This window comes from Papilio polytes, unplaced genomic scaffold, assembly GCF_000836215.1.
Source record: "Papilio polytes unplaced genomic scaffold, Ppol_1.0 DF823692.1, whole genome shotgun sequence".
In the NCBI taxonomy this organism is placed as follows: domain Eukaryota; kingdom Metazoa; phylum Arthropoda; class Insecta; order Lepidoptera; family Papilionidae; genus Papilio; species Papilio polytes.
In genome coordinates this window covers 1,157,027-1,166,974 of record NW_013525512.1, presented here as the reverse complement: position 1 = coordinate 1,166,974, position 9,948 = coordinate 1,157,027, and the positions used below count along the sequence as shown (strand labels likewise).

The 9,948-nt window shown below is 37.8% G+C and overlaps 2 protein-coding genes across 2 annotated transcripts in view; one reads left to right on the top strand and one right to left on the bottom strand.

Annotated features, from left to right (window-relative positions):
- The first annotated feature begins 4,445 nt into the window (after positions 1–4,445).
- On the top strand, positions 4,446–8,283 carry LOC106104028. The gene is made up of 6 exons (XM_013283967.1): positions 4,446–4,798; positions 4,915–5,225; positions 6,997–7,120; positions 7,203–7,314; positions 7,377–7,574; positions 7,642–8,283. The coding sequence occupies exons 1-6, from the start codon at positions 4,583–4,585 to the stop codon at positions 7,785–7,787; spliced, it is 1,107 nt and encodes a 368-aa protein (XP_013139421.1). The 5' UTR covers positions 4,446–4,582; the 3' UTR covers positions 7,788–8,283.
- A 1,623-nt stretch (positions 8,284–9,906) lies between these two features.
- The window catches only part of LOC106103949 (adhesion G protein-coupled receptor A3), a 6,788-nt gene continuing 6,746 nt past the window's right edge, over positions 9,907–9,948 (bottom strand). The window contains exon 8 of the mRNA XM_013283867.1: positions 9,907–9,943. Coding sequence (XP_013139321.1) covers positions 9,907–9,943 — 37 coding nt within the window. The remainder of the gene's footprint in view (positions 9,944–9,948) is intronic.

The following is a 9,948-nucleotide window of genomic DNA, read 5'->3' as shown; positions in this document are numbered from 1 at the left end:
TATATATTTCACTAACCTTTGCTCGCAACTTCAGATGTTCTATGTCTATGACCAATTTCATCGAAATCGTATGATTAAACTTGTCAAATATACAAACTTCTACTCTAAATAGATATTAATACTATTGCAACATTCGCCTGTTAATTGCTACTGATTCTAATTAGTTAATGTTTTAAAAACTTCACTAATATATCTACGAATTTATAACAATAGGCGAATGACGTAATTCCAATACTTGACCGGTAGTTCGGTAATCCGTAGGTTTAATCAATACGCTATTAACGCTGTATTTGATTGACATTGAATGGCCTCATCTATTTCTTGATTAATAACAGTAATAATTACCTACAAAAACCATTGCCCAGCGAAAGCCCAATCTGCAAAGGGCCAATAAGAGAAAAATGTAGGTGCAAATTAATTGGGCGCTGGGTGGCCGGGCGGCCGGGTACCTATACTCGGGTGTCCGGGTCGCGGGGAGATCTCGGCGCTTCATTACGCCCGGGCCGGGTAAATTGACTTCGTTAGCGAGTACAAGCACCCGGCTACACTCTTTGCGAAGTGACGTCAATTACAAGCCAACGCTATACCGTACCTCATTACAATATCAATTTTAATTATATTAAAGCTTTTTATTTTATATTTCTTTTATCCGTAGATACTTTAACCATTTTTATTGAAATGTAAAATGTATAAATGTATTACAAACTTTAAACAAATACAATAGCATTATCGTAACTGCCTAATAAAAGCTCTCAGCGTAATTCAATGACGCAAATCAATAACAGTTCTCTTATTAGTAACAAATTACAATGTAGGGGCATTCGAACAAAATGGCGCCGATGTGAGGACCATAAACAATGGATTTGAACGGCCATAGAGCTCAAAATCCAACGACAAACGTAAAGGTCGTAGAATGTCATCAATGCAATGCACATAGCCGACAATTGGACACAAAAGAATTACATAACATAACGGCTGGGTGTAAAATAACATTTTAAATGAATCTGTGAGCAGGGGCGCCATAATAGCTGCTACAAGCTGCCAGCGTGACGCACCCTACATGGAGAACAAATCAAAATGCTGGCTCATTGACACGCGAAAGAAACGGACGTAGAAAGTAGAATAATTTGACTCCTTTTATAGGGCTAAGAAATTAAGTACCTACATTACACTTCTGGAAACAGTTGTATTTTCAGCGAAATCATTCAAAACAACTAAGAGTTTACCCAATTTTAGCATTAAACACTCTAATACAGAGATCTTAGTCTTAAGTTCACGATCAAGACACCGATGGCCTTTTCACCAAATGTGTATATTTGATTTACATTTGAATGTATGACGAATCCACTACCAAGCATAACGTTTTGACATGTCCGTAAAAGTCGATAGTGAAATGCCAGAAGCAGTGAGCACTCACAAACGAAGTTACACAGTCAAGTAGGTAACGAGTGGCCCTCACCGCCTCGCCGCCGCCTCGCCACCGCCTCGTCGCCGCGTCGCCCTCACTGCCAACGGTCCGAGCTCACGTCGCCGTAACGCGGTTACCGCCGGCGCATGCTAATGCAGCGCTAAAAAAACATAACAAAACTCTATGGTCCGGCCAACATTTACGTCACTAAACTGAAATCCGTTTTCCCTCGCTTTTTTCCCGCTCCACGGAACGCATTGATTTATGCAATTGGACTTTTAAAGAGAACAGATAGAACGTCGAATTTTACGAATTATCGAATGTCGGATTGGATTTTTATTGAAATCAAAAGGTATTATGTGTTGTAAAAAATTGCAGTAAGCAGATCAAATAAATATGAGCAGATTTGTGGACAAAGCATGGCTCAGTGTTGTCAGCCACGATCCCTGCAAGGCGACACCTCGTACCTGGCGGCGCGGCTGCAGGCAGGGGCAGGCAGGGGCAGGCAGGGGCAGGCAGGGGCAGGCGGTGTCGGGTTCGATCCGTTTATTTGATTAGTGAATGCTTTCAAACATAATTCAGTTTCATAATAATAGAGTTTTTTGCGCGCGTAAAGATACCAGATTGTGGTTACAGTATCGTGTAACACGTCTTTGCAATGTAATAATGTAGTTTAGTAATTCATAGTAGATTCGGGCGATTTGTTATTCAATATAAAATAAGTTTCAAATCAACAACGGTTTTTGGTGATTTTCCTAGTTGCCTGATACTATTGAAATGTTTCTCTATACTAATATTATAAATAGAGAAGATTTATATTTCTGTATGTATTGAAATTATTAACAAATTCTTTCGCCATTAAAAAGCTAAGTTATCAGTGAGTGACATAGGCTATACCTTATCCTTTATTTAATTTTATGCGGACAAAGTCACGAGCAACAGCTAGTAGTTTATAATCACACAACAAGCAAACTAATAAGACGAAGGAAACAGAATAGAAGTTATTTACACCAATATTTAGGATAATCTAAATGTTTTATAAAAATTCAAACAATCGTCATAACTACAATAACATTTTTATGTAAAGGTTACTATGTGAAGGGAGGTATTCAATGAGAGTTACATAGCGCGGCGCAGCGGGTCTACTCGTGTCACGTAATTATTAATCATTTCGCGTCTGATCCGCGGGGCGTGCCCCAACACCCCCGACCACCCCCAACCACCACCGGCTCAACACTTACTGAAGAACATTATTAAAACATACTCACAATACACTGCTTATGGAAGTAGGTACTATCGAGTGTCCAAATATATCAAATTAAATCTCTTTTTATTGATTTTTTCTATGGCAGATATTAAATGCTTTATAATGTTAAACAATCGATATTTATAAGAGTAAATTAATAATTTATTATAAATTTACTGTTTGAACAAGTTTTAAAAACGACTATTTTAAAATTCCATGAAGTAAGAATATTTATTTGTTGTACTAATGCAGCAATGTACACTTTCCAATGCGGTCGTGTCGCTGCTGTCGCGAGTTACATCGCAGTCGTGTCGCGTCCGTGTCGTATCGTCATTTGCATGACAATCGTCGCTCGCTGCGGAGCGCCGTCCCCCGCCTCGCAGCGGATACGCCGCCACGGGGCCCGGTGATAGCCCCACAGCCACACTCACAGCGACAATGTAGATACTAATATAAATACTTTGTAACATTGTAACTTTGCCAAATAAGCCCGAACAAGAAAGCCAAGTAGGACAAAATTCACTTTCGATATAAATCAAGATGGAAAACCTCGAAAAAACTGTGATAAACTACATTTTTTAAACAGAAAGTCAAACTTTATTTACCCTATCTCTTAATCATCATCTCGCTTTTTGATTAAAAAAAGAAGTGTTTTGTTTATGGTCAAACATTATTTGAAAATAGAACAAAAAAAGAATTTCATATGTTTCCGCTTTAAATCGCACCACGCAGAAACGGCAACATTTCCGTTGCCGAAATCCTCATAAGGGCTCTTTCAGACTATCTTCAGTTCCCTTATGTATCGCGATACATAACATTAGTTTGCAGAGCGGGATCCGCTCACAGTGTCACCGGAGACACGCGGAGCCGCCGGGGAGCGAGCGAACGTGCCTCCACACCACATCCGTAACTGTCAAATTCCCCGCCTATTTGTTACAAGGGCTTTGTCGAATGAATGCCTTATTAAAAAAAAGACAAACATATACTTCACCCGTGTACTGATTACAACACCAAAGTCAATGGGGTCAAATAGTATTTTGCATCAATTTAATATTATATTTAATATATGATATTTATTGAGCATAAAGAATCTTTTTATGCTCAAAAAATATACCTAATATTTGATGATATATTATATTCAATCAAACTACATTTGTGCCGTACCACATGTTGCATTTTAAAGTGCGATGCGATGCAGTCGAGAGTTTATTTATAAATAAATTAAGGTCGTATCGACACAGAAGGCACTTCAGACGAGATTGTGTAATGACAAACGAAGAAAAGCGCAGTCATGTGAGCTAACGATGGGATAACGAGTGGACTTCACCGAGAGCAATGTTTAAAACTGCTTAAGCCTTCACTGCCGACCTGTGCAACGCCTACGATAATGTAAAGGCAAACTTTTTTTTATTGCAAATGGACATTCCTGATCATTATGACGAAGTTTTTTTACTTATTATACGTAAAATATACTTAGCACGTTCCTTTTACGGAATATACTATGGTTCAGTGTAAAGAAATTTACTTTGATTGTTTTAGTTTGTATTTTAAATTGTATTGTAGACATTTGTTAATGAAAATATAGAACCAACTGTATGTAGTATTCCAATAAGTATATTTGTAAGAGTTTTATTGTTTGAGAATGTTGAACATTTTGTTTTTTGTTTCTCCAACTTACCAAGCCAATTTAGAATTTTTATAAAAGTTCTGAGTTCTATTTTTAATTTACATGTTAACTCGAACGCATCCTAGATAACAAAATAGTTGTGACATTGACAACCAGATTGCATTCATTTTTATTTCGTATCCGTTTACTTCAAACTAGTAAGATAAAGTTTTTGATAAGAATGCGTCGAACTCAATAACATCACGTATATCGATCACCTTGCGACCTAGGAGCATTCTCATAAATAAAATAATTAGTTATCATGGGTGCGACGAACCAAAATGTCTTAGAGCCTGTGTCGGGGACGAACGCGGTTAAATTATTTTTAAAGTGCATATTCCTAGGACTATGGCAACTGGTGCAGTTTGCAGTGCGAAGGTTATGGAAAGGGCACCGCAGAAAATTTTCAAAGAATTTTCCACCGGTCGAACTTACCGTAGACTCTTCGATAGGCATACATTGTTATATCAAAGTTATGGTAAGGTAATCTTTTTTATGAGTTTATTAAATCTTTTGTAATGTTATATTTAACATTGAAAAGTCCAAAACTAAAAATAAGTGAACACTTTTGCTTAGAAATATGTTTTATTTCAGGGAGTTAAATATCACTATGTAGAAACTGGACCAAAGAATGGTCAAGTAGTGCTGTTACTCGGTGACGCGCCGGACGCTGGCAACCTTTGGGTACCGTCGTGGTCTTCGGTGGTGCGACGCCTGGCGGAGACTGGACACCATGTGGTCACATTGGACCTGCGAGGGACAGGGGGTAGTGAGTGTGGCAACAGGAGAGACCTGTCTCCCCCGAGAGCTGTGGAAGAGCTGTCAGCCCTGTTAAAGGCTCTAGGGGTATCTGCCAACAACCCAGCAATAGTGATTGGCTTTGGCATTGGGGGTATGTTAACTTGGTAAGTTTATGATTATATTTTCCATTTAGTTACTTCCGTTTAAGTACTACCCTCACTTTAGCCGGTCCACTTACCTGAATTAGTACTAATATTAGAAACATCATCATGACAAAATGTGCTGTTTACTGTAGTTTTTGTTATAGGAGTCTGATCAATTGAATTAATTTAAATTATCCATTAAATTAACTTTATTTGTTTATAATTAAATATACTTTTAAGAATATCTTGACTTGATTGTGAGGAAAAAAGATTTAAAATTAGTTACAATTATTTTGTGTAAAGTTGATGCATTAATACATTTTATAAATTAATCAGGTCATTAAAATACTTATTTATTAACTTAATGTAAGACACTACAGTTAGCCAGAGAAACATACAACATACAAGATGTGAATGCAGTATTCAGTTTTATTTTGCTAACTGTACTCAAGTCTCTTTGAATGCATTGAAAGTAATGAACTGCCATTTGACTGTACATTACACTGTCAAGATATAGTCTGTAGCATTGCTGTGGCCCCTGCACAGTGAATTGAAAGCAAATGAAAGCAGATAAGCATGATGTTGGCGGCCAGCATCTATCTTATGACACGACGCATTCCCGCCGTAATTATCTGTCACGATCGAAGTCTGCTCCGACACGTCACAATGTCTCGACTCCGTCTGTCACAGATTAAGTCCATGCGTAATTTTTTTTTTTTGATAACCCTTGATGAACTACTTAGAAAAGTGACTCACAACAAGACGCGGATGTGATATATTTTTCATACTTATAAGGAAATGCAGATAATATAATTTCTTTTAACTAATTTCGCTGAATTTAAATCTGTCTAAAACTCTGTTTGATTTTTTAATCTTACTAGTGTTATAAATGCGACAGTTTTTAAGTTTGGATGAATGTTTGTTAAAATGTATCTCATAAATGGTTGAACAGATCTCCATTAAATTTTGCATAAACGCTATTGTAGTCGCGGGAAACAGCTAGTTATCTAATAACAACGCTTGTTAATATTAGGCGTCACATAAAAACGAAACAACGATTATAACATCAGTTATTTGCTTTTTGTTAATTGACTAACATTATTTTTAGTATAAAAACCGTTTAAAAACGAATTGTATAATAGTTCCGTATTAAACTTTGTCCCACAAACGAGGACGATAAGTTTGTCACGCCAATCGCACGCACTGTAATCCATGACCGATAATAACACGTCACGCATCAAATACAAAATTAACTAAAAAACATGACTAAAAATATGACATAAATATTGGCTTATAAGTTGAGTGAAGAAAAACGAATGGTTGCGTGAGACGCTGTGAATAACAGAAGACTTGTATTGCAGAGTTAAATTAACGGAATGATGAGTTAGCAAGTGCATGTGACTGATATATTCTAGAAATATGAAAGTCATTTGCAAGTAAGATTCTAATAGAAAAGATTTAAATCGTTGTAGAATCGATATCGTTTCTTCCGCGTATTTAAATTAGATCATAGATATGTTTTATCGTTTACGGATATATTTATTGTTATAACAATTAGCGTAACGACGATTTTTCTAAAGTGAACAAAATGTATTGAGATAGAGAATAAACAGTAGCTTTGGAAGTCTAGATTTGATTGAGAAATAGAACTTAAAAATAGAATGATATTTAATGAAATTTAAAAAGGGAAATTTCCAGAGCTTCAGTCAGTGGCTTTTCTTGAGGACAGTATGTGCATTAGTAGGGACTCTCCGCCACTGTGAGACTCGCCTGGCAACTGAGTATGTGTCAGGTACCTGGCGCACTGCCGCGGCGCGCTGGTGCGGCGCTTCGTGGTGGTGGGCGCGCCGCACCCCAACCTGTACTGGCAGCACCCGCCCGCGCCCTTCTGTCAGGATGCGCTCTACTTCATACAGGTGCCGCTTCTACAACACACTTACTTTCAAATCAAATTAAAAACTCTTGAAATATCAGCTTCTTTTCACTAATACGTAATAGTGGCCCCACTTCCCCGAGCGGTGGCTGGCGGAGCGCGCGCTGGCGGAGGGCGGGGGCGCGGGCGGCGGGCTGCGCGCGCGCGACTGGAGCGGGGCACTCAACTATGTGAGAGGTAGGAGGTACACGGCGGAGGTCGCGAGGCGCGGGGCGGCGACTGAGGGTGTGTGTGCGCAGGCGGCGCGTGGTGGCGCATCGCGGCGGGGCGGCGCGCGGAGGCGCCGGCGCTGCTGGTGGGGGCGCGCGCGGCGGCGGCGCAGCTGGTGGCGAGCGCGCAGCACTGTGCCCGGCCCGCGCTGCGCCTGCTGGCCGCGCCGCACCCCGCTGACCCCGACCTGCCCGCGCTGCTGCTCGACTTCCTCGCAGTACAGAAAGGTAAGTGCCATGTTCCCTTTTACGCTGTTTTGGTGTAACATGTATTTTAACATATATGTGTGTGTAGTGGAGGAGGTGAAGGGCACGGGCTTAGGCGGGCGCGGGCTGGTGGGGCGCGTGCTGGGCGCGGTGGCGGGGCGAAGCCGCGACCTCACCGCGCGCCTCGCCCTGCCCGCGCTGCCCGCCCTGCCTGCACTATCTGCGCAGGCGTGACGCCGCACAACTACCCTCCACCCCACCCCCGCATCGGAGACACATCGTGGATCCTCATAAACATAAAGTAAACAAAATCTTCCTTTGTAATTGTTACTTTAGCATTGAAATAGGTGCTATCATCTTCACAATCTAGCTTGAGTTTTAGTGGAGTTGTGTTAAAATAGTTCCTTTTCACTCTCTCAATAAATTGTATTTTAATGTTAATTATCTTTTATAAATTTTATTATTCATTGTTAAAATGTATTCATCTATTTAAATTGCAATATTTAAATTAGTTTTAAGGTAAAATGTCGTCTTCGAGATCATCGAAATAGTTAACTAAAGTTCCTCTGTAGTTGTTTAAGTTGATTTTTAAAAGTCTGATGTTTATATTATTTTTTCGACGGCCAAAGATTGAAAAGGTTAAGCATGTGTTTTTTATCGAGATTTATAATTTTATATTGTTTATATTGTGGTCAATGATTGAATTGAAATAAAAATACGTTGTAATGTGCGATGCAGTTTTATTTATGCAATATGCTCACAAAAAGCTAACTTTTTATAAATTCTTCACTAACAATATATGTATAATATTCACAAAGTTGCCACGTCGATGTGGAGTCAAGCTGCGGTCAAAATATCACCTCATACGTTTTGCATAAACTTGTATGTACAAAAAATCTGTATTTTTACAATAAACTAATATTTAATACTTCTATGATGTTACAATTTCCTACATAAAAATTAATTTTACAATTTTAAAAACTCGTAACTATACAAAAAATATTTACAATAACTTTCACAAACACGCCGCAAACTATTTAGGCCCTAAACCTAAACATCAAATAGGCACACTTTCTTATACTGTGTTCTTGAAATTTTTGACTACAGTGAAGTTTCCCCAAACAAATGCTAAACCTTTGAAATTCATGTTTGCATATTTTTTTAATACACACCTAACCAGTAGTTAGTAAATCACATATTAAATCGGCAGTCTTCAGAGTTACAAGTACAAAAGTGAAAAAAAAATATTAAGTATTTGGAAGAAGACAGGAAGGTATTGTTGGATGATTTCCATTTTGGCACATTTCTATAAACACTCGAGCGTTCACTTCACACAAAAGCTGTCATACATTAAATACTTCTAATTCAATAACAGTAGGTTTCTAATTCTAGACGGATTTTTATACGAGTAATTGTATATTAAGTACATTTTTTAATATTTACTTAGGGCAAGTGTGTGCGTTTAGTTTTACTACAAATAAATGATGTATTAGTCTTTTCTTTTTGATATCAGATACTAAAAATATATTTAAACTTAGAAATTGTAATGAATACTGACACATTTTCTACAAAATTCTCTACATAGTATAAACTTAATAAATACATTTATATATAAATTACAATATTATTCTACAATATAATTACAAAAGTTGTAAAATCAGACTAAATATGGCCTAGTACTGGGTCACTTGGGATAGATCCTTACGTTCGTTGTGTTTAATAGTTATGGGTAACTCATATAAAAATGATGATCTGCAGATCAGCTCACGGTTCCATGTGTAAAGCAGATAAGTGTACCGGCTCACAGATCTCGCTAAATTTGTATTTGCATAGAGATATGATTGTGAGCTGCGAGTCACAGGACAGTTTATAGCCTGTAGACTCCGAGTTCAGTCAATTTAGTTGTTGAGTCACAGCTCAATGGTTCAAGGCTTTGAACTTATTTGAATTGTTTCATGGCTGATTTACACTCGAATATTACAAAACATGATTACTTTATGTCAATGAAGCAGAAACTTCTTAGTTATAATTATTTTATAAAAAATTTAGGTCATTGATAGCCAAAACATTAAACATAATATTTTTTTCATCAATTTTACGGACAATATATAAATAAATAATATAAAATTCGAGACCACCAACGAAAATTATTGTTTCCAGTCAAGTAGTGATTGTAGAACTTTTTTCAGTCATAAATTTTTAAGCTTGTTTATTTTTATGAAACAATCTCACGATTTTCTAATATATGTTATTAACAATGGTATTCTGTACAATACATTTACAAAGAACTTTGATTGGTAACCGACAATACAAAATAGAGTTTGTAAAACTAAAACATTAGTAGTATATTTACCTAGACGGTGGTCTCCCCGCTGCGGGTGTTGCGGGTGCTGCG